General features: G+C 47.8%; 1 protein-coding gene across 2 annotated transcripts in view; it reads left to right on the forward strand.

Moving 5' to 3' along the window:
- The first annotated feature begins 2,187 nt into the window (after positions 1–2,187).
- The window catches only part of LOC146812894 (killer cell lectin-like receptor subfamily B member 1B allele A), a 237,375-nt gene continuing 213,790 nt past the window's right edge, over positions 2,188–25,772 (forward strand). For both annotated transcript variants that reach the window (XM_085614635.1, XM_085614636.1), the window contains exons 1-2: positions 2,188–2,327; positions 13,810–13,908. In XM_085614635.1, coding sequence (XP_085470761.1) covers positions 2,240–2,327; positions 13,810–13,908 — 187 coding nt within the window. In that variant the 5' untranslated portion in view covers positions 2,188–2,239. The remainder of the gene's footprint in view (positions 2,328–13,809; positions 13,909–25,772) is intronic.

Below are 25,772 nucleotides of genomic sequence, written 5' to 3' on the forward strand. Positions count from 1 at the left end.
AATGAGCTGTCCTCCAAGTCCCCCTTGAGAGAAATCTCTGCTTTACCTTGTTGCCAGCTGCTGATCCCAGTCAATGTTGTGATTCCCGGTCCACACACCACTTTCTGTGGAAGAAACATCTGTCTCACTTTTGAGTTGAGTGTGATAGGTATTTATTGCAAAAATCAAAGCAAACTAACAAGAGGAGTAAGCTACGACACCCTACACAGTAATGGAGACAAGCTCTATGAGAGAACGCAAAATGACAATCTATGCCGTAACAGTAGTTTATAGTATAAAAAAAATATGACATGACTGAAATCTCACCAAGAATGCAAGCAGGTGCATGGAAAAGCACATGAGAATGCCTGCAGAGTGCCTTTAAATGGATCAATAATGTTCATGGTTTTGGTTGAGCAAGCTAGTTTCCCAAATTTCAAGTCTCTGGTCTCAAGGTGCGCCCATGGAGGGAGCAGACAGCTGTGTCACTCCAGCACTCTCCATCTGGGGGCCCATGGTGGGAGCAGACAGCTATGGAGCTCCAGCACTGTCCATCTGCGGGCCCATTGTGGCGCAGACAGCTCTGAGAGCCCATGATGGGAGGACACAGCAATGGAGCTCCAGCGCTCTCCGTCTGGGAGCCCATGGAGGGAGCAGACAGCTGTGTCACTCCAGCACTCTCCATCTGGGGGCCCATGGTGGGAGCAGACAGCTATGGAGCTCCAGCACTGTCCATCTGGGGGCCCATGGTGGGAGCAGGCAGCTCTGAGAGCCCATTGTGGGAGCAGACAGCTCTGAGAGCCCATGATGGGAGGACACAGCTATGGAGCTCCAGCGCTCTCTGTCTGGGAGCCCATGGAGGGAGCAGACAGCTGTGTCACTCCAGCACTCTCCATCTGGGGGCCCATGGTGGGAGCAGACAGCTATGGAGCGCCAGCGCTCTCCATCTGGGGGCCCATGGTGGGAGCAGACAGCTCTGAGAGCCCATGGTGGGAGGACACAGCTATGGAGCTCCAGCGCTCTCCGTCTGGGAGCCCATGGAGGGAGCAGACAGCTGTGTCACTCCAGCACTCTCCATCTGGGGGCCCAGGGTGGGAGCAGACAGCTATGGAGCTCCAGCACTGTCCAGCTGGGGGCCCATGGTGGGAGCAGGCAGCTCTGAGAACCCATTGTGGGAGCAGACAGCTCTGAGAGCCCATGATGGGAGGACACAGCTATGGAGCTCCAGCGCTCTCCATCCGGAAGCCCACGGTGGAAGAGGACAGCTTTGGCTCTCCAGCGCTCTCTGTCTGGGAGTCCATATCACACTATCATCATGGCTGGAGGTTCTCGGGATCTCCATTATGAGTATGGGAAATTCCCAGGGACAGCCGACAAGATCCCTCTTTTTCTTCTTTAAAACAGACCAAAGAAGCTCCTACATTTGAAATCTTCTCATTACATTTTGATTCCTTGATATTAAATCACAACCAAGCACACTATTCTGTCCTGTACACTTGAATCTCTTCTTTTCCCACTGATGTTATCCTTTGTCCTTTCTTTCTCTATCTTCATTTTCTCTTCCCGTCATTCTTTCCTACCTCGCTCTCCTCCATCCCTTGTTCCTGCTGTCTACTACTACCTTAGACTCCACACAAGACTTTTAAACCTTAAATCCCACCTCACCTCTGAGGCCGTGACGTGTTCATGGATACTCTCTCCCCTCGATAGCCCTCCCTAACTGTACATATTAGGAGTCAAAATAATAGGTCCCGTTTATGTACTTAACACAAGCTCTCTACGAGATGTCCCTGACCCCTTGTGGGCCTGGTGAAATCTTCTGTTGGGAACCAAAATGGCGGGTGCTGTTGTCATGACATCTCTGTAAAGCGCTCTCACGTCCATCTAGACCACGTATATTAAAAACAACAGTAACAAATATAAAATTCTGCCTTCAGAGGCGTATGTGCTCTCATTAGACAGTTCCCCTTCCGTGAGGAGAATGTCTGTTGAAATAACCTGTTGTTCTTGTCTGATTTGTGTGCCTTTTATAGCGCCTCCTTGACCTCGGGTAAGAGAGCGCTGCGGCAACACCGTGAGTAAAGCAACAAAAAAACAAAGTTCCCGCTTCGTTGAGGAAGTAACAATGTTCTATGTAAGTGGCGCAGGTGGGCGTAGCGCTTCCTCTTCTCTGAGCCCTTCTAGCGCTGTCGTCGGTGTCCCCTGGGGCATACGTGTCTTTGACTCTTGGCAGGAGGAGTGTCTGCAGCTCGAGCTGGCCATGGCAGGAGAGGTGGTCTACGCTGATATCAAGATGCCAGGGGGTGCGCCACACAGCGGCCCTCCACGGGCAGCGGCTAGAAGAGCAAGTATGTGCTAGAGGCGCTTTTCGCCGAAAGTGTGTGTCCTAAAAATGTGTTGAAGTCTTTATTTGTTTGCATTTAATTGTGGTTTCCTATAGTATAGCGTGTACCAGACTTAAAGGCGCCGTCTGTGCTTTGCAAGAAAGCCAGTGGGACAAATGAACAAAAATAAATAGGTCACGGTACTACCAGACAAACGCAGTTACTTTAATAGAGTTTTATGAGGATTGCAGAATAATCAATCAATCATAATACTTGTATAGCGCGCTACTCACCCGGAAGGGTCTCAAGGCGCTTGGGGGAGGGGGTCCGCTACTGCTCGAACAGCCAGGTCTTGAGTTGTCTCCTGAAGGCGAGGTGGTCCTGGGTCAGCCGAAGGTGGATGGGCAGGGAGTTCCATGTCTTGGCCGCCAGGTAGGAGAAGGACCGGCCTCCGGCGGTGGCTTTTCGGATGCGTGGTATGGCGGCGAGGGCACGGCTAGTAGATCGTAGCTGGCGGGTGGGCGTGTAGAAGGTCAGGCGGTTGTTGAGGTACTTGGGGCCCAGGTCGTGGAGAGACTTGTGTGCGTGGGTGAGGAGCCTGAACGTGATCCTCTTGTTGACGGGGAGCCAGTGCAGGTCCCTCAGGTGGCTGGAGATGTGGCTGCGTCGGGGGATGTCCAGGATGAGTCGGGCGGAGGCGTTCTGGATTCGTTGGAGTCTTTTCTGTAGCTTGGCTGTGGTCCCGGCGTAGAGGGTGTTACCGTAGTCCAGACGGCTGGTGACGAGGGCCTGGGTGACCGTCTTCCTGGTTTCGGTCAGGATCCATCGGAAGATCTTGCGAAGCATGCGAAGGGTGTGAAAGCATGATGAGGAGACGGAGTTGACTTGTCTGGTCATCGAGAGGGAGGAGTCCAGGATGAAGCCCAGGTTGCGTGCGTGGTCTCTTGGCTTGGGAGCGGTGCCCAGGGCTGGGGGCCACCAGGACTTCCGTCTTGTCTGAGTTCAGTTTCAGGCGGCTGTTCTTCATCCATTCGGCGACGTCTTTCATCCCTTCGTGTAGGCTGGTTCTGGCGGTGTTGGGGTCTCTGGTGAGGGAGAGGATCAGCTGGGTGTCGTCGGCGTAGGAGATGATGTTGAGGTTGTGTTGGCGTGCGATGGCAGCAAGGGGTCTCAAGTAGACGTTGAAGAGGGTGGGGCTGAGTGACGATCCTTGCGGGACGCCGCAGATGACTTCGGCGGCCTCGGAACGAAACGGGGGGAGGCGGACTCTCTGTGTTCTTCCGGCGAGGAACGAGATGATCCACTCCAGTGCCTTCTCTTGGATGCCGGTGTTGCTGAGGCGTTGGATTAGGGTGTGGTGGCAGACAGTGTCGAATGCTGCAGAGAGGTCCAGGAGGATGAGTGCCGCTGTTTCTCCGCTGTCGAGCAGGGCTCGGATGTCGTCGGTGGCTGCGATGAGGGCGGTCTCAGTGCTGTGGTTGGCTCTGAAACCGGACTGCGAGGGGTCGAGGGAGCTGTTCGTCTCGAGGAAGGCGGCAAGCTGTCTGTTGACGATCTTCTCGATGACTTTGGCAGGAAAAGGAAGGAGCGAGATGGGGCGGAAGTTTTTGAGGTCGGTGGGGTCCGCAGTAGGTTTCTTCAGTAGTGCGCTGAGCTCGGCATGCTTCCAGCTCTCCGGGAAGGTGGCGGTGTTGAAGGAGGTGTTGATGACGTCTCGGAGTTGGGGTGCGATGGTGGAGTCGGCCTTGTTGAAGACGTGGTGGGGGCATGGGTCGGTTGGAGATCCGGAGTGGATGGTGTTCATCGTGCGGGCTGTGTCTTCGGTGGTTACCGTGGTCCAGGTGCGGAGGGTGGCGGTGGGGTGCGTTGGTTCGACGGTTGGGTGCGTGGATGGTGCGCCGAAGCTGTTGTGGATGTCGGCAATCTTGCGGTGGAAGTACGAGGCGAGGGAGTCGCAGAGATCCTGTGAAGGAGTGATGTCGTTGTTGCCGGTGCTGGGGTTGGAGAACTCCTTGACGATGTTGAAGAGTTCCTTGCTGTCGTGGGCGTTGTTGTCCAGTCGTTCCTTCAGTGATTTCTTCTTGGTGGTGCGGATGAGCTGGTGGTGCTTGCGGGTGGCGTGTTTGAGGGCGGTCATGTTGTCAGCGGTCTGGTCGAGGAGCCAGGCTTTCTTGAGGGTGCGGCAGGTCTTCTTGGAGTCCTTGAGTTCGTCGGTGAACCAGGGGGCCTTCTTGGTCTGTTGGGAGGGTTCTTCAGCTGTGCGAGGTCGTCGGCGCAGGCGGTCAACCGCTGTGTGAAGTTGCGGTCTGCATCGTTGGGGTCCGTTGTGCTGGCAGATGGGTTCTGGCTGAGGGAAGTGGTGAGCTGGTCGGCGGTGATCTTGCTCCATTGGCTGTGATGTGATAGAATGCATTCTCTGTGAAGAAGATGGCTTCCTGCAGATTAACAAGACAACTGCTTTGGAATTCTGCAGCTTTGGTGTAAATGACCGTGGTCTACCTTTGTGTTTTGTATTTAGTTTGCTTATTGGGCGTCTGCAAGCATTGCTTATGTCAACTTTCTGTAGTTTTCTTTAATACTTTGCCAAATATGGGAGACACGTCAGTTGGAAGATATAAACCATAAAGGGTGGAAAGGCTGAAAATGTTGTTTACTGGAGTAAAAACAGCAACATCTCATGAAATCAACACGTATATGTGTATAAACCTTTCTGGTGCGCATGTTTCAGTCCTAAAACTATGCACGTGCAATGGCCACAGAATGTGAAAAGCTATATCTATAGGTCTACAACCTCATAGACCGGTGTAGATTTACTTATTTTGGAATTTCTCAAAGCTACCAGGGCAATCACGGTCTGCTTACGTGCCTGAGGGGACAGATAATGAAGGATTCTTTTAAGAATCTTAATGACTCCCCAACAAGTGGCCACCGTCCTGTTGACCTGAAGATTCATGGACAGCGAGGTATCAAAAATGACGCCGAGATTTCTAGCCGATTGGGAAGGAGTGGGGCAAGTTCCTAAAGATATAGGCCACCACTCACTAGACCAGATGTCCTGGTCCTTACCGAAGACCAGGACCTCTGTTTTGTCGGCATTCAGTTTTAGGGAGTTTAGAATCATCCACTCCGCCACCATCTGCATGCAGGACCTGAAGCCAGACGCAGATACACTAACAGAGTGGGCTAGGGACACCATGATTTGATTGTCATCGGCGTAGGACACTACCTCCATCCCCTGCGATCTTACTAATCTAGCAAGGGGGGCCACATAGATGTTGAATAGAGTAGGACTTAAGGCCGACCCCTGGGGCACCCCGCATTGCAAAGATTTAGCAGGGGAGAGGAACTCTCCAAGCATGACTCTTTGCTCTCTAAGATGTAAAAAAGAGTCAAGAAGACTTAAAGCCGGTCCTGCCACCCCTGCCTCCCTTAACCGAGATGTTAAAGTAGTGGGAGACAGGGTATCGAACGCTGCAGTGAGATCCAACAGGACCAAAATAGTCGTCTGACCAAGATCAACCTTACGACGGATGTTGTTGACCACCATAGTCAGGGCAGATTCTGTGCTATGAGATTTCCTGAATCCATGCTGAGAACTATCCAGGAACTCAGAGGAATCAAGAAAAGTGGATAGGTGGAGGTTTAGGTGGGCTTCAAGCATCTTTGCGGGAGCAGGTAACAGGGATATAGGTCTAAAATTCTTCAACACTCCAGGATCGAGGGAAGATTTTTTAAGAAGAGGCTTCACTATGGCCTTTTTCCAGGCCGAGGGGAAAATACCCTGGGCCACGGCCCCATTCATAACTTCCAGCAACGGAGGCAAGAGGATATCCCTGCAGTCCTTTAGAACTTTCAGGGGACAGGGATCCACAGGAGAGGCAGACTTAGTCCTGTCTAACAGGAGATTAAGCCCCTCCAGGGAGAGCAGCGGAAAGTGGGTGAGAGTCTTATTTGGATTTCTCATCCATGATTCTGAGACCTTAATATCGAGAAGGGAGAGATCATCTAACGTATTCCTCTGAGTTTCTAAGGCAAGGTGAATGTCCGAGATTTTCTTATAAAAGAACTCGGAGATGTTATTACATAGCTCCTGTGAGCCCACAACTGGATCGGGTACCTGAAGGGAGCATAGAGAGTCCACGATCTTAAACAGCTCTTTGGACGAGGAAAGAGAGGTCGTCAGGTTCGAGAAAAACTCCTGCTTCTCTTTGATCACTCTAGCTTTATACTCTCGTAGCGTCAGTTTATGATCCTCTCTATCAGAGGGATCCCACGACTTACGCCATTTTCTCTCCTTAGTTCTACAAGTTCGTCTTAAGAGTCTTAAAGGCTCCGTGAACCAAGGCGCTGAGGGTTTCCGCCGAGCCACATACCGCAAAGAGGCGGGGGCTAGCGCATCAACCGCTATGGTAATAGAATTGGCAAATTCTTGAGCCGCCTCATCCGCATCTCGCGAAGACGAAGTCTCAAAGCCTCTTAAAAAAGGAGCAGGGCTTGATTAGTGATATTCCTATATCTTCTTTTCAGACCTCTATTACTGGTGGCAAAATTACGGGGCTCTTCAGCAGAAGATGCAAATTCTAGGGGTACTGCCAAATGGTCCGACCAGGCCAAAGGCATGGGGGAACCAACAGAGAGTCTAGAATCGTTGGTAAAAACCCCATCCAATATATGACCAGCCCGATGGGTTGAACTTTTTACCAGCTGAATGAACTCACAGGCTTCCAGCGAGTCCATCAACTGAGAGGTGTCCTTGGATCCCAGATCGTCCAAATGGAAATTTAGGTCCCCAAGAATGGTAATATGTGATTTGCCAAAATAGGGCTCCAGAATTCGAAATAACTCGGAGCAAAAGCTGGCTCTAGGACCAGGCGGTCTATAAACAAGAATGCCAGTAAAAGAGACTGTGGAAGAACACGAAATGCGGAAATACAGAGCCTCAAAGGAGTCCGAGGGCTCAGACAGGGTTTTTATAGAACAGAAAAATGAAGCATTACAAAGAATTGCCAACCCTCCCCCTCTACGTCCTGATCTGTCCTGTCTATATAGCGTAAAACCCTCAGGTATCGCCAATATTAAGTCATGACCAGAAGAGTCGGATGCCCAAGTTTCCGTCACGAATACCCAATCAGGTTGCCTATCGTTCACAAACTCATGGAACGCTATCTCCAATTTAAGCTATACCGCCAACATTTAAAATATAATTAGGCATTATGTTTGTGTGATTTGTCATTCTATTGCTTAGAAACTTTGAATAATGACCTGTACAGGGTGTATATTAAATATCATATTCGATGTGTTCAGATTGACAAACATAGCCATACAGTTTTGATACATTATCGGTGTAACTTGGGGTGCCCTCATAACTTATGAGTTTCATTTCCATTAACACAGAGTATTTTAGGCAAATAGAAAACATTAGTTGAATACTGAACACATATCATGAATGATGAAATATGTGAGGTCATAAGAACATCTTATGAGAGATGAAATATGTGAGGTCGTAATTAGTGCAAGGCAGGGGCTCAAGTTATAGTTACCTCAGTAAGATATAACTGGTACATTTCAGTGTTTTTTTAGTTTAATATTGTATTTTAACTCACATTTTCACCTAAATATAACCCCACTTTAACCGTTGTTTTCTCAGTGAATTTTTAAGGTTTTTTTTAATGTAAAGATGTAAAGTGAGATTTCATTACCACCCTTAACTATAACATCACTTTGTTTGACTGTTTGGGTGTCTGAGTGGCTATATGGGTGTATAGGTAGGTATGTGTGAAGCTGTGTGGGTGAGTGAAAGGCTGTGTGAGTGGCTGTATGGGTGAGTGAGTGGCTGTATGAGTGGGTGTATGGGTGGATTAATGGGTATATATGTTAATTAAGGCTCCCTGTTTTCCGTTTTTACTGATTTTTACAGATAAATACAGACAGAAATCTAATTATTTTCTTGTCTGTATTTATTTTTATATGTGGATAAAAACGGAAATCGGGTGCTTTTTGAGTGATTATAAATACACTTTGCTTGACTGCCAGGCCAATAACTGTGTGGATTGATAGGTAAGGGGGTTAAAAAAAAGGAATTTTAGTAAAGAGGCTTAAACAGCAGTAGAAATGCACAAGGCTGATTCTGAAATGTGCATATTTTCGTATAAGTGCATCAATTTATCTTCTGCGGGTGTTCATATCACTGAAACCTGGCAGGCATTCAAGCATGACTGCAAATTTATTGGTTAAATAAATGAGGAAATATTCCAGTTTTGGCTTTATTTTTTCACAAAATCCATAATAAATATAGATAAATACAAATAAAGTAGACAAAAAATAAATATGGATAATTACAGACGGAAATGTCAAAAAAATAAATACCATAAAACCGGGAGCCCTAATGTTAATGTACGGGTGAGTAGGGGTCTTAAGGGCTGTATGAGTGAGTGACTGGGTGTGTAAGTGGCTGTATGGGTGAGTGACTGGGTGTTTGGTTAAGTCAGTTGGTGTGTGAGTGGCTGTATTGGAGGGAGAGTGAGTGGATGTGGGAGTGTTTGTATGGATGTGGAAATGGGTATGTAAGTGGTTGTGTGATTGATTGCGTGAGTGCTTGTATGGGTGAGTGAGTGGCTGTGTTGAGAGGCTGTATGGGTGAGTGAGTTGGTGTGTGAGAGGCTGTATATGTCAATAAGTGGGTGTGTGAGTAGCTGTATGGGTGAGTGAGTAGTTGTGTGAGTGCCTCTATGAGTGAGTAAGTGGGTATATTAGTGGCTGTATGTAGGAGTGAGCGGTTGTGTGAGTACTTGTATAGGTCTGTGATGGGGTATGTGTGGGTTTGTGACTGGGCATTTGAGAGGTTGCATGGGGTGTGAGTGGGTGTGTGAGTGGTTCTGTAGATGATGTCATCTGTGATATCATCAGTGATGTCATCAGTGATGTCACTGACCATGTCATGAGTGATGTAATATGCGATGTCATAAGCAGTGCATTGCGGGGGTATAAGTTATAGTTAGCTGGGGTAACTATAACCGCTGAATTTCTCTGGTTTTGTACAAGTGTAATGTGAGCTTAACCATAACATCCCTGTAACCTTTGTTTCTCAGTGAATTTCTAAGGTTTTTTAAATTCTATTTCCTAAGTACAATGTCCCTATAACCTTTGGTTTTTTTAAGTTAAATTGGAATGTTTTTACAATTTATTTCCTAAATGTAACATGTAACCTTTGAGAGTTAATGTGTGAGTGAGTGCATGAGTGTCTCAGTGGCTGTGTAAGTGAGTGTGTGAGTGCCTCAATGGGTCTGTCAGTGGGTACATTAGTGTCTGAGTGGATCAGTAAGTGGGTGCATCAGTCTCTGAGTGTGCCCGAGTCTGGATGCATGAATGTCTGAGTGGATCTGTGAGTGGGTGCATAAGTCTTTGAGTGGGTCAGTATATGGGTGCCTAAGTCTCTGAATTGGTCTGAGACTGGGTGCATGAGTGTCTGAGTATGTCTGTGCATTGGAGCGTCAGTGCCTGACTGGGTCTGTAACTGGATGCAAGAGTCTCTGATTAGGCCTGTGAGTATGAATATAAGTCTCTCAATGAGTCTGCGAGTGGGTGCATGAGAGTCCGAATGGATCTATGAGTTTGTGTGTGAGTCTCTGAGTGAGTCTTTGACTGGGTGCATAAGTGCATGAGTAGGTCGGTAAGTGGGTGTGTGAGTGTGTCGCTGGATCTGTGAGTTGGTGCATCCATGTCTGGGTGGGTCTATGAGTGGGTTTCTGAGTCTCTGATTGAGTCTGACTCGGCACATGAGTCTCAGAGTGGCTCTGTGAGTGAGTGTTTATCTGAGTAGATCTGTAACTGGGTGTATAAGTGTCTGAGTGGGTCTGTAATTGGGTGCATGAGTGTCTAAGCGTCTGTCAGTGGGCATGTCCATCTCTGAGTTGAAGGCTGAGTGGGTGTGTGAGTGCCTAACTGAAACTGAAGGTGGGTGTATAAACATATTTATTTAATTGTTTTTTCAATCATATTCACAAATGTTTTGTGACGAATATTCACACAAAGTCGTTGCTATGTTACGCGGGGTCATGCTGACGGCTGTGGCAAATTCGCAAATATTGTGGGTGCAAAAAAGACCCCTTACTTAACACATATTCTAGTTATAACGGGTTACTCAAAACACCCCTGTATCCCTCTGAATGGGCCAGGGCACATCAAAACTGGCCCCTTATGCCACTTTCTGCCATTTGATTTCTGCCCCAGGGACTGTTCCGATGAAGTAAAATGCTCTGCTCAGGTTGCGGTCAGCCAATCACAACATTCCGGTTGGTATGTGCATTCGCAATTAATCACAAATTCATCGTGAATGTCATGAGTGAGATATTATGTGAGGTCATAAGCAGTGCATTGCTGGGGCGCAATTGAAAGTTAGCTCACTATAACGGCTGAATTTCACTGGTTTCGTACAAGTCTCTGTAACCTTTGTTTTTTTCTGTGAATTTCAATGTTTTTTTGAATGCTAATTCCTAACTATAACATCCCTGTAACCTTTAGTTCTTTCAGTGAATTTCTAAGGTTTTTTAACTAGCAGTTGCATTTGCAGTGTGGTGGAGAAAGGGGGGAGGGGGTGGGCCTCTGACCAGTTCTTTGGAATCCCACAGCGTAGGACTTACAAGAGGTACCAAGAGGGCTTCTTGGCCCCCAAAGTCCCTCAGGAGTAAAGTGGACTTTATACCCCAACATGTAGTGCACCACAAGGTGTGTTTGCAGAGTGGGGACCCCATCCCCCCGGGCCAAGCCTTTCCTTTTTTTTCAATATTTCCTTTCACTGGAGGGGGTCAGAGCAGCCCCCCTCCCAGGCCATTCTTGGCCACGGGGACCCAATATCCCGGGGTCATGCCACATCATTGGGGACTGCGGAGGGGGCCTGAAGGCCCCGCAGTCCCTGCTGACTTCCCGCTTCCTGTGGGAGCCAAAATTGCTTTTACACACAGGGAGCTGCTGACATGCAGCTCCATGTGTGTAAAAGCAAAGTGCTCCAATTGAGCTAGCGAGAGCAAAATGCTCTAGCTTGGTCAAATCAGAGCACTGTTTGCTATGGCACTGCTCCTGCCATGCCACAGCAAACTGTAATGTCCCTGGGTTGGGCACCCAGGAACATTGCTGGAGCTGGTCCTGGGAGAATGCCGGTCCCCAGGGCCATATAGGGCTCCAGAAGGAAGGGTCGTGTGGCCCCCTCCCATATTTAACTTTGCCTCGGGGATGTGGTTGTCCTCGAGGCAAAGGGTCTGCAACAGACCCCCTTCATTAATGTATTTTATGCCCCTGGGAGTTGGCGGTCCCTGGGTTCTGCGTGGGGGGATGAAGCCATCCACACATCAATATTTATTTTAGCCCCAGGGAGGTGGCAGTCTCCGGGGCAGTGGGAGAGGCCATACAGCCTAACCCGCTTCTTTTTATATGTATGTGCCCCTGGAAAGGGGCAGTCCGTGGGGCTGTGGGTGGGGCCACGTCTCCACCCGCATTACTTTTGTGAGTAGGCCCAGAGCGGTGATAGTTCCTGGGGCTGCAGCAGGGTTGCACAACCTCCCCGCATCTTTATAAAACAGTTAAAATGCCCTGAGGAGGTGGCGGTCCCCAGGTTGGGGGAGTTGCCACTAGGGCAACCCCTGCATAAGCATTAAAAAATGCCCCGGGGAGGTGGCGGTCCCCGGGGCTTTAGGTATTCTAAGAGGGGGCCCCTGCGACCTTTCCACATATTTAAACACCCCCTCAGGACCTGTACACCCCCTAAGAGGGAGTCACAAGATGGCTGCCAATACTTCGTGGTTTGGAGTGTTGGCAGCCAAACAGATACCAGCACGAGATCGGGAGGGGTTGGGGGTTGCACAGCATCCCTAGAGATACTCTTGGACATTTCTTTAAATTTCTCAGCAACTACTGAACAGATTTACAGCATTTAACAAAAAGAGTGCTTTCTGGACCAACAGCTACATTTCTGCCAAATTTGGTGTGATTCCGTTCAGCCATTCGGGCTGTACCTGTGTCTAAAGTTCCCTCTGGAAATTAACATTGAGAAACAGCATTTTGGGACCCCCCTTTTTCTCAGCCCCCGCTTGACAGATCACCCCGAAATTTTCAAGACAGCAGCTGAAGTGATTGGCATATTAGTTTGGAAACTTTTGCGAGGATTCATCAAGCGGCCCAAAGTTATTGGCAAACAAAAAAACCACTTTTCCTATGGAAACTAGGTTCACCAGTAGGTGATATATGTAGATATAGATATGAGAGAGAGAGAGAAAAGAAAGAAATTTGTATGTTTTTCATAGAAAAACTATTTCATAAGAAAAGCATCACAGAGAAACATGCATTTTAGTAATTGCAGTGAAAAGCGGTAAATTTTGACATTTGGGCTATGCTGCTGTTTCCAATTGTTAACATTTAATGAATTGCAGATTATACACAGTTTCTGATTTCAAAGTACAATAAAATAATGTTGTTTAGTTATTAAATTTTTCATTATGTATCTTTTAATTAATTATATTTTGGTAAAATTACCTTTTCTTCATACTATTGTGTACTTGTATTGACATACACCAGGCTAAAATGCACCAGCTATTATGGATACTTGCAAAACTCAGCACACCCACTTCCCTATAAATCTCAGTCAGATACCAAACAAATGCCACCACAAGAGACCAAAAAAAGCTGCAAGGAGGCAACGAAGGTAATTGTTTTTCAGGAAAGGGATACCATCCAGAAAATATAATGTGATTTTCCATGCTTGATTTGTGAAACAATTAGTGTCAGGGCTCTTAACAGGAGGCCATTGAATCTTGCACCACACATTGTCCCTGCCATGCTGCCAATGATAGTAACAACACAACTGCTAACCATCACACTCCTACAAGGGTGACAATTCGTACTATTCCCGGCCTCCAAAGCTATAACACGGCGCTTAGAGACCTGATGGTGATAATGCGCTCTACAAATTTGAATCACAATCACAATCACAATAACAATGGCTTTGGCGTCAGGTAATATTCATTCTGAATGTAAATTGAATTAATAATTGACTGTTGTTGTGGTCATCTCTCAATTAGCCAGACAGTGCCACTGTGTGGCAGGCTGTCACAAGTGCCATTGTTGAAAATTAAGTGCCAGTGCTGAGCACCGGACATCACCGGCTCAAATTAACCACTGGTTCTTTTGCCTGACGCTCCAACAAATCCTTGCCCACGAGTTCTATAATATATTATGGCTCTTGAATCAAATCTTTGTTGTAAATTTGCAGACTATTTCAGGGCAGTGGTCATTATAGGCACCCATTATTGATTCAATTGAATATTTCCTGTGGGCTATCTCTAAAAAACCTTGCATGTCTGGAAATTTATCCGATAGAACAAAAAAGTGAACACTTGAGCTGGCTGCAACTCGTTTGAGGGAGTGCGTCAGCAAAAACATGCAAAATTGTTGAGATGCATTTGTACATTTGTTTCAAATTCTCATGTGTTTTTATGTCAAACTTTGAATTTCACAGATCAACAGCTGTGTCCCCGTTGGCATAGACCTGTGCTATGGATCAGCGCAGTACTACATATCATTGGGGTTTTTGGTTTTATAGGATTTGGTATTTGGGGTAAGTGCAGATCTATTGGCTTTGCCATTACTTGCTTGTTTTTCTCAGTGAAATTGTCTACTACAAAGGGTATGGAAAGAAAAAGACGCTGCACTCCATGACCTGTATTTTCAGTAATTCTTAATCTTCATTTCAAGCAATCGTACCAATGCACTTCAACCTTGCTTGTCTTTCTCACGGTTGATGAGTCCTTTGTTAATTTCAATATGTATACAAGCTGCCCGTCCTGCCCATTTTGAGGCATTCTGGGATATGTAGTGAAACAGTAAACTCAATATACAAAATAAATGTACAATTTGAACAAACTAAAGCCATTATCCACTAAACAACTACCTTACAGGGCAGTTGGTAGCAATAACAGTGTAGTATAATCATTATATCCAAAACAATGCATCTACAAACGACCAGGATGGTTGCTTTAGGATTCTTAAATATCATTACCTACTGTCACATATAGTATAATGTGAACACTCACAATATTGCAACATGTTGTTATAGTTATATCTTGGACTATATCTCAACAGTATCGTGAGCCTATCCTGTAGCTTATCACAAATAATATTGTGTTAAATCTCATCAGAGTGCATGACTTTGTTACAATTGCATTTCCTTCTATCAACAATATAGTCAGATTATTGTGCATGGTGAACCTGGGTTATCGCAATCAAGTGACATTTTAAAAGTATAGTACTCTGGCCCACTAAAAGTGCCTTAATAATGATTTCACGTTCAACCTCATCAGAGTGTGAGATGTTGTTACAATATCCGGGCCGAGCAGGACGAAGCCAGGTATTCCACGGGAGTGTGCGAGCATGGAAATACTATAGCTCACTACCCCCCTCTCGGACCCATGACGCAAACAATACCTTTGTCCTGAGCGTTACTAGCCCCTGAATTATAGGATGGCTTTTTGCGGTATAAGAGTAAGTTGTACCGTATAATAACACCACTGGTTAGGGTGCACCTTAGCGTGTGCATACCGCCGTGGTGTTCCCTAAGGTCCTGACGAATGCTTAGCCAACTAGGCATGTTAAGCAGAAACATGTTGACCTATCCGTAATTAGGACGAGCCTTGTCCCACCTAATTGGCTGGCTCTTGTCCGACTCACTTGTTTTTATCCGGTTTTTGGTTTGCCAGGATTAAATTGGTTATTGGTTAAAACCATTTACCTTTTAAATTTTCACCTTCCGTTCTATCACAACCAGCTCCACTGTAATTCAGGCGTAGCAGCACACCAGAGAGGCATTCGGCCTCTCTGGTGGGAACCCGATGATGAAGCATGTCACCAACTAGGTTGGTGAGTGAGGGTTCTTTTAAAACACTATTTTGGTTTTTGCCCACGCCTTTTCTCTTAGTTTGCTCCTTACCTAGTTCACTCTTTTGTTGTTGATTTGTTACAATTTCATTTCCTTCTATCTACAATATTGTCAAATTATTGTGCATGATTAACCTTGGTTATTGCCAGAGTGTGACATTATAAAAATATAGTACTCTGTCCCACTAAACGTGCCATAATAATGATTTCACGTTCAACCTCATCAGAGTGCGAGATGTTGTTGCAATTGCATTTGGTGCTTGATATGATTGTCAGACTCTCATGCACAGTTAACCTTGTTTATCTCCAGAGTGGAACATAACCATCCTGTCTTTATATTGCAAGTACTATCTAGACTTGAATAATATGCCACTTTTTTATCACTAATGTCCTACTCCCCTTTATAGTCCAAAGGACAGTTTTCAAATGTCACAAAACTCATGAAAGGTGTACGAAGAGTTCTACATCATTTTTCCATCTTTATTTATCAACTTTATTTCAGTTCAATGAACCATAAAAGTAAACAGTGCAAAAACATTATAAATACATAAATGCTCACAAAATATGAATCACAGCTCATAACTATGTAAGTATATAAAACAGTTTCAATCATGATACATTAATTGTCAAAATGCAACCACTATACTAAGGCCAAAGCCAAAGAAAGAAAAACCTCAAAAAAAGAATCTTTAGAAATGGTCTGCTTTATCTCCTGGATTACCTGTGTTGTTTTCTAGTATGGGCAGCTCAAAACAACTCACTGAGATAGGTGGGATAAAAATGCGCACTTCCAGTGATTAAGAATATAACATTTCAAACAATAAAACCTAAATATGTGTCATTGTGCATATCTCCCAACAATTCATCATCATCATGAAGATTTAATCGATTCATCAAGCAATTCATAAAAGCACATAATCAAATACACAGCAATTTAAAATGAAGGTACACTCATAGAAGTATTATAAAATCAAACCTGATTGAATACCATGTTAGGGAGATATTAACACATTTAGCTACGCCGTCATCCATACATAAATAGGAACAGAGCCTTTAAATTAACTGCCATTTTTGACATCATGTTCACCACAGGTATCTTCCCTATCATTTGGAAAGAGGAGTCTATCCTTCCACTCTTAAAAAAATCTAAACTCGACCCGGAGGACCCTTCTAATTATCAGCCCATCTCTAGACTCCCCTTTCTCTCCAAAATAATCGAAAAGATCATGAAGACTCAATTGAATAATTTTATTAAAGAGAATAACCTACTCAACCGTACTCAATTTCGGTTCAGATCAGAACATAGTACTGAGACAGCCCTCATTAAGGCCACCGATGAACTCAAGTTAATTTTAGACGATGGCAGATTGGCCACACTGATCTTCTTAGATCTATTGGTGGCCTTTGATACAGTGGATCATTTCATCTTGGTCCACCGTTTGAAGCCATTTACATAAAAAAATCGCCCTTTAAATTACTTACATCTTTCCTTACTGATAGAGAAAATGCAGTCAAACTAGATACTTTCTCGTCTAAATCCTTCACTCTGCCCTGTGAAGCTCTGCAGGGATCATCGCTCAGCCCTACTCTTTTCAATATTTATGTAGTGGAACTCTCTCTTATTCAATTGTTTGGCATCTCTCTTACATCCTACGCAGATGACACGCAGATCGTGCTGTCCGCCTCTAACAACTCCAACAATACTAGTCATCAAATCCAGAACTACATGAGCCAAATCAGCATCTGGATGAGCAAGCACTGCCTGAAGCTGAACTCAGAAAAGACTGAGGTGATATTGATCGGAAACAACCCCAAATTCTGGTCTGCACCCTGCTGGCCGACAGAAATGGGAAAGCTCCCTTCCCCTACAACTAAAGCCCAGAGTCTTGGGGTTATCATGGATGATAAATTAAATTTAGGTAAGCAAATACATGCAGTTATCTCATCCTCCTTTAACACATTAGACTCCTTAAGAAAATATTAAACTTTCTCCCGATCAGTTCCAGGAAGACAGTAATTTCCACTTTAATACTTTCCAAGTTTGATTATTGCAAGGGCTTATACAGCTGCCTGCAGTTCCAATATATCCACAAACTCAAGTTCTACAGAATTCAGCAGCAAGACTACTGCTGGGACTGCCTTGGCATCAATTTGCCATGTCTGCCATAAAAGATCTTCATTGGGTGAATGTAAGAAATAGAATCATATTCAAATGTCTTTGCCTTACTTACAAGGTCCTCCACAATTCGGGACCAGTTTTTCTGAGGAAGGTCATTTCCTGGTACGTTCCCACTAGAAATCTAAGATCAATGGGATCTTTCAAAATAAACACCTTTAGGTATAAAAAATCCAAATGGGGAGGAAGCAGCTTCCAGGCAGGAGCAACCAAACAGTGGAATCTCCTCCCTTTTCGCATTAGATCAGCTCCCTCCCTTCTAACATTCAGAAAGTCCATAAAAACCTGGCTCTTTAACCAGCGGCCTTTTCTTTTCTTTTACATCTGTTCTGTACTCTGACTAGCGCCAAGACACCCCTGGGTATACGCTGCTGCGGTCTAAACATTTTATTAACATAATATGATGACAATTCATCCCTTATAAAAATATTTGTCAGACTTAAGATAGGACTTTGAATGCATGTCCCTCTATACAGGTCTTTACCCATACTGTTTTCTGATTACAAGGGTACACCGTACAAAGTTCGCACCAGCAGTACAGATGTGAATAGAGGCCAATGAATACAGATAACTTGAACCTTCTCTATAGGTATGGGGACGTTGCTTTCTCAATAGTGGGAGCAAACATTTTGTTCTTGTGGTTCTATAAAGTGTACAAAATAATACAAAGTGCAGTGTGCTTTGTTAGGGCAAATTATCACAAGGACATGGCATAAGCTTATCCAACCAACCTCCTTGACATGGAGAAGCTACAAAAAAGTGCAATGTGCCTTATTGAAACGTTGTAAGATAAAATCAATATTGTGGGTACATAATAAAATCTAAATAAAATTGTAAGTGATTGGTCAGAGGACTAACCTCAACAGGATTCAACATTCCATTATATGTCTGGGGCTGCTGGTGACAAATTCTATCCATACCAAAAAAGATGATTTAATAATGTCTTTTGCATTGGGGGTCATATTTTGAGGATTTTCAAAGAGATTAGGCAATCCAATCTAAAAAAACATACATTTCAGATGGTAGAACTAGGGTATCTTTACAGCATTAAACACTGCAAGGCAGTTCCTGATGATAGCCCTCAAACAAGCGAAATCCTCTGAGAGCCAGATCTTTGCCCAGAAAAACAAGGGTGCGAGGCCAATGCTGTCCTCAAATGCTCCTGACCTAATTCAGAGTGACAGAATGTTATGGAGGCACTTTTGGGTACCATCAAAAGTCTTCTAATAAACTTATTTGCTACAACTTGAAGCTTGTTACTTCTGATATACCCCCAGACTCCTTCCCCATTGGTTGCGGTGGTAAGACATTTTGCTTTATAGAGAATTGATAATTATTTTACTGGTTTCTTCCCAATTTATCTGTGAACCAAACAAGAGCATTTGTGGCCCAAGTTGTCTGCTGCACTCTTAAAGTCATCAGAGGTTCCAATGACAACTGTGTATTAAATAGATTACCCAAATACGAAAAAGTTTTTACATTTTCCATCTCTTTTCCCTGCATCATAAAAGTTTTGGGTTTTTGCATATTGTCGACTTGGGGCCACATACCATAATACACGATTTCAGACATAAAGGTGCCGATTACGATCCTACAAAAAAATTCCCCGTACGACTCGTATCCGGTCTTTTTACCGTACGAATCGTACAAGTGCCGTACAAACTGCCAATCACGATTCGCATGGTAAAAAGTCCATACGAATCGCATTGGGAAAATTCCCCCACACGTCCTCGGGTCGGAAAAAGTGTCCGACACGTCCCCGGATGATTTACCGTACAAATGTGAAAAGTGAAGTCCGACCGCGGAATCACGATCCATCCCGTGCGACCGATGTTACAACCATATGGAAAAAGCACCGTCCGCACCGAACTCCCATAGCAACCATGGAGACATGTGCCCGCATACACGCCCAACACCCCCCCAGCCCTCCTATGTACGAGTCGAATCCCCACCCGTGTCTGTACACCCGTGTATGTACGACACGTACCCTCACCCGCGTACGTATGGAGCGTACCCCCACCCCAACAGTGTATGTACGACCCGTACCCCCACCCCAACCGTGCATGTACGACCCGTACCCTCACCCGCGTACGTATGGAGCGTACCCCCACCCCAACCGTGTATGTACGACCCGTACCCTCACCCACGTATGCATGGAGCGTACCCCCACCCCAACCGTGTATGTACGACCCGTACCCTCACCCGCGTACGTATGGAGCATACCCCCACCCCAACCGTGTATGTACGACCCGTACCCTCACCCCAACCATGTATGTACGACCCGTACCCTCACCCGCGTATGCATGGAGCGTACCCCCACCCCAACCGTGTATGTATGGACCGTACCCTCACCCGCGTGCGTATGGAGCGTACCCCCACCCCAACCGTGTATGTACGACCCGTACCCTCACCCACGTATGCATGGAGTGTACCCCCACCCCAACCGTGTATGTATGACCCATACCCTCACCCGCGTATGTATGGAGCGTACCCCCACCTCAACCGTGTATGTACGACCCGTACCCTCACCCGCGTATGCATGGAGCATACCCCCACCCCAACCGTGTATGTACGGACCGTACCCTCACCCGCGTACGTATGGAGCGTACCCCCACCCCAACCGTGTATGTACGACCCGTACCCTCACCCACGTATGCATGGAGCGTACCCCAACCGTGTATGTACGGACTGTACCACCACCCCAACCATGTATGTACGACCCGTACCCTCACCCGCGTATGTATGGAGCGTACCCCCACCCCAACCGTGTATGTACGGACCGTACCCCCACCCCAACCGTGTATGTACGACCCGTACCCTCACCCGCGTATGCATGGAGCGTACCCCCACCTCAACCATGTATGTACGACCCGTTCCCTCACCCACGTATGCATGGAGCGTACCCCCACCCCAACCGTGTATGTACGGACCGTACCCCCATCCCAACGTGTATGTACGACCCGTACCCTCACCCACGTATGCATGGAGCGTACCCCCACCCCAACCGTGTATGTACGGACCGTACCCTCACCCGCGTACGTATGCAGCGTAACCCCACCCCAACAGTGTTTGTACGACCCGTACCCCCACCCCAACCGTGTATGTACGACACGTACCCCCACCCGCGTATGCATGGAGCGTACCCCCACCCCAACATTCTAAGTACGGAGCGCACCCCAGGCCCCAACACCAGCACCTTCACACAACATCGCGCATGTACGAGTCGTACCAAGCCAGACACAAGGACAGCACTGTACAACAAAATTCCCGAAGTACACACCATACACACGCTAAAAACGCACGTACACAACCAGGACAAAGCAAAACAACACAAGAATACACCATTCGAATGGCACAAAGCCACAAAACATGTCCAACAAGCACAAAAACAACACATTCACTGACCTGCAACTGCCAAAATCCCAAACAGAGGCCCAAAACACAACCACTCCTTATAACACACCCACCCAAAGTTCAAACACAGCCACACCCACCAATGGACCAATAAAAAGGGCCCACACACACAACCCATGAGCCTTTGCAACAGACTCACTACTGCCAGACCCCACAGACAACCTACAGCACCATACTAGAACCTTTACTACACCTTACACTTGCACACCTTCACACACCCACCTTCACAAACACCCCCTCATCACATTCACACACACACCTGCACAACCACACCCACACACCCACAACCATCCACACACCCCCCCCCACCATCAACACCCACACCCCTCACCATGCCCACTAACAAGAATCCAAAGTTCACTAGCCGAGAGTTGGAGGTCCTTGTCGATGAAATCCTCAGAGTCGAGCCACACCTCTTTGGAACATTGGTCAGACAGACCACCATTTCCGAAAAAACAGCCATTGTGGCAGACGATCGTCGATGCTGTGAATGCTGTTGCGGACACCAGAAGGACCAGGCATGAATGCCAAGCCAGGTGGTACGATCTACGGAGGAGGGTCCGAGCCAAAATGACCGACGAACACAACCAGGCCAACGTCACTGGAGGAGGGCCGCCCCGCAGACGCGTAGAATACCATCCCTGGGAGGAGAGGGTGATGGCCATACTGCCGGTGGTGGCAGTGGACGGATTAGAAGGACTCCGAGACCTGGGTGAGTACACAAACAACTCACCTCACATGGGGGGAACGTCATCCACAACCAAACTCACAAACAGGCACGCAACCACCTCAAGCTATCGCATGACTCAACCACACTCCATGAACACGCACATTCCACTGGCGCCACCATGCCCCATGCACCCAGCTGGACAATGGCAAGTCACAGGCCACAGAAAACACCAACACAAGACACGGTAAGCCGGATGGCGGGAGTGTGGTCCCCAAAAATCACATAGTGCAACTCAGAAGCAGACAACAATGCCCCCTGCCCATATGGCCTAGGTCACAGCCAGACAAACAGTGTGTCCCCACACAGGAAAGACTTGCCAGCAAATGGCGGACGCCTTGCATGAACACATGGGGGTGACGGCACGTTCTTGCACATGACAGCAGCTAATGAACAGCCAACACTGTGAAAGAGTGGCAGCACACACCACCACAGCAGCAGTGCAGACACAGACACTACACCCAATCGGTGCCTGGAGATCAGAAACAAACTCACATCAACAATCCAAGGGCCATTCAAAGATCTGCTAACAGTGTGTGCCCAGGAAGCTGGGCTGAGGTGACAGAGGGTGACACACAGAGGGAGGGAGAGGGGGAGAGAGAGGGAGGGAGACACAGGGAGACGGACAGAGGGAGGAGTCTGACACACAGAGGGAGGGAGAGGGGGACAGAGAGGGAGCGAGAAAGGGACACACAGGGAGAGCAAATCAGCCTTGTGGGGTGTGGGAATGTCTGCTCGTCAGCAGGTGGACTGTGTGCATGTAGACAAGGGTGGCCAGTGCCAGAACTCCCCCTCTTCTCCATGGCAAAACACAGGGCCATGTCACAACCTGTGCACGAGCACAACGACAGCTACCTGCATTATCTAAGTGTGTGGAACGACTCCATGTGCCCACGTACAGTGCAACACGGAAGGCGCCAATGCATGGCTCGCCACACCTGCCCACTCCACTGCTGACTGCAGTCACAATTGACACAGAAAGTAAGACTGTGCCACACATAGGTAAAGTTGCAAAAGCTGTGGCCAAGGGACATACCCATGCACAAGTACACTGTGAGTGGAATGCAAGACATATCCAAATTCCCAGAGGAAATGTGCCAACTTAGAAACCAATGAAACATGGATGTTGCATGGAACAAAATTAACATTGTCTCTCTCACACACAGGTCAACGTCGTGGATCACCCCCCAACACTGGGGGGGAAGACTCACAGGACCCGGCTCCGCGGGATGACGGACCCACCGGCAGCGACGACTCTCACCACTCTGTGGACGAACCCGACCCCGACCAACCTGGCCCCTCTGGTGTCCAACCACCTGCAGCACCTGCGTCAGGTACAACTCGGCCAACCACCACCCCCACTCCTGCCACATCCCAGGAGACACCCAGGATCCCTGCCCCACCACCACAATGCAGCCAGGCTGGCCAGGAGGGACACGATGTACCGGGCCCCCCAGGAGGAGGCAGGCGACAATGCCAATGCCACCCCTCAGGGGTCCCGGAGACCCGATGTGCCCACAAGGGCAGGCCAGGTGCAAGTGGGCAGGGGTGGTGGGAGTGGAGGACGGCGGAGGCGCGAGCCTGACCTGTTGGCTGGGGAACCGGTATATTCCCATGTCCGAAACATCCTGGACACATACCGGCAGGACACCACGGGCATGGCCCAGGTTGTGTCCATCCTCAAGGAGATCAAGACCCAGCAGGCCCAGCAACATGCGGAGCAACATGCCTGTCTAACGGCGGATGGAGGACAGACAGGCTGAGCTCGTGACGGTGTTCACGGGAATTCACAGTACACTCCGTCGGATAGCCGACAACATGGGCAACACTCCTTGTGCCATCAGGCGTAGAACATCACCACCCACAGGGAGGGATCAGGAGGAGGAGGAGGAGACATCCGATGGAGCATCCCAAACATCGTCACGGCCTGCTTCTGAGGGTCCCCGCAGGAGGGCGGGTCGTCCACGGAAAAGACCGTGAGGGTCGGCGCAACAGCACCATCTCCCAGGACACCTGGCCTGGCACCTGGCCCACTGGAGCAACAGCAGCACAGTAGCAAAAGACATTCTCTGCCACATGGACTTGCTGGTCACTGTCTGACCAATGTTGACAAAGACTGTGGCATGGACTCTGAGGATTTCAAATGGCAAGGACACCAACTCCCCTAGTGAACTTTGGATTCCACAAACCCGGAAAGCCCCTCATGTCATACCCCACCTGTACCCCAACCAAAATAAAAAGTTACACCATAAAGAGAAGATGCCTACATTTTGCATTATTACCTTACATGTGTCTTGTAAAGTCTAACCATGCCTGAGTTCTCATTTGACTTCAACCATCCACACCCTGGGGCCTGAGTCTGGCACAGGACACACATGGGTCACATTGTATTAGGCAAGACAGACATGGAGCACCATACACACCCGTGATGGGCCCAACCAGCTGAGGGGGTGGCTGCACAACCGTGCCGACAGACATTTTGAGTACACCGACAGCCATGCGCAGAGGTCAGGGATCATGTGGAGTGTCCTGTGGGGCACCCAGGTATGTGTGGACAGGTGGCGGAACCATGTCCTGCAAGCTTGAGTCAGGTGGATGCAGAGAATGGTGGCCTGGCCAACGTTGGATGCATGGGGATGGCACATGTCACAATACCCACACAGTCATGGACATCATGCAAAATACACAGTCTAATCCCACACAAACAGCTTGCATCTTGCTACTCTACACATAGACACATAGCCACTATCACGGAAAACCATGCCAGACATGCCGGATGCACACCAGCATTGACTGAGAAGAGGCACCTTGGAGGCATAGGGACACCTTTATTAGTCATGTATTCGGGATTGCAGAGGCAACTCGGAGTACACATGAACGGGTCATGTGGAGTAACATGTGGGTCCAACACTGGAACCCCCCTTCTGCAGCACAAATGCGTGATAGCCATGGAACTGGCACACAAGTGTCGGCTAACAGCTAATCACCCCCTGCTGCTCACAGAGAGACTGCCATACACCATTGATCCGCTGATGTGGAAGTCCCACACCATGTCAAGCCAATGCAAACCGTATGTGTCCGAGGGCAGTGTAACACACATTGATGCCATCATCACAATCCAAGATCCCATCACTGATGACGGTCAACAAGTCTGACCATCTATTCAGGTGTACACAGCTGCATGTCATGTGTCCCATGGTGATGCGACATGTCTGCAGAGGAACCAAACATCGACAGGGGCAGTGTGCATACATCGTAAACAACTGCCACACCCAATACACCCCTGATGCATCCCTTACCCTAAGGAGACTTCCAAACGTGTCCGCACACGATGACGTGTCCATGAGGAATAGCAGTGCCACGACAATGCAACCAGCAGACGGCATGCGCAAGTACCTGGGGATGAGAGACACACAAGAAGTCAGCCACAAAAAGCACAGCCACTTGCATGTGCATGTACTCGACACATGTAAGGATGACAACATGCTAGGTCACAATTATGACAGGGGAAATACACTCATCACTGGCACCATCACTCCAGTGACACATCCACACACACCTCTGACTCACATGCCATACATGCAGATGGACACACACATCGCAACACATGCCACACGGGGACCAATGCGTGCATACACAGACACTGGTACTCACCACTAAGCAAAGAAGTCACGTATGAGCCGAGTCTGGATGTCCTCTTGCGGAACCACATCCTCCACATCACTCGCCCCATTGCCAAGACCTTGGTCCTCCACGGGTGGATTGTCCTGATCATCTTGATCCAGGATGAGTGGCACAGCTTTCTCAACTGCCATGTTGTGCAGCATGCAGCAGACCATGAAGATTTTGCAGACCTTCGCCGGGGCATATAGGAGGGCACCGCCGGTCTTGTGGAGGCATCTGAATCGGCTCTTCAGGAGGCCAAATGTCCTCCCTATCACTCGCCTTGTCCGGCCATGGGCGGTGTTGTAGCGGAGCTGGGCCGGCGTGATGGGGTTGCGGAGAGGTGTGATCAGCCATGGCATGTTGGGATAGCCAGCGTCCCCTACATGGAAAGCACATGGACATAAGTAGGACAGGAGAAGCGGTCGTGCTGGAAGTTTACGCAAAATACAGGACAGACAGAGTGTACCCACCAACAACACATGCTCGTTCGTTGCGCAGCTGCGTCATCATTTCAGGCACCCTGCTACGCCTCATGATGTAGGCATCGTGTGCTGATCCTGGAAAA

This window comes from Triturus cristatus, chromosome 7, assembly GCF_964204655.1.
Source record: "Triturus cristatus chromosome 7, aTriCri1.1, whole genome shotgun sequence".
NCBI classification, from domain to species: domain Eukaryota; kingdom Metazoa; phylum Chordata; class Amphibia; order Caudata; family Salamandridae; genus Triturus; species Triturus cristatus.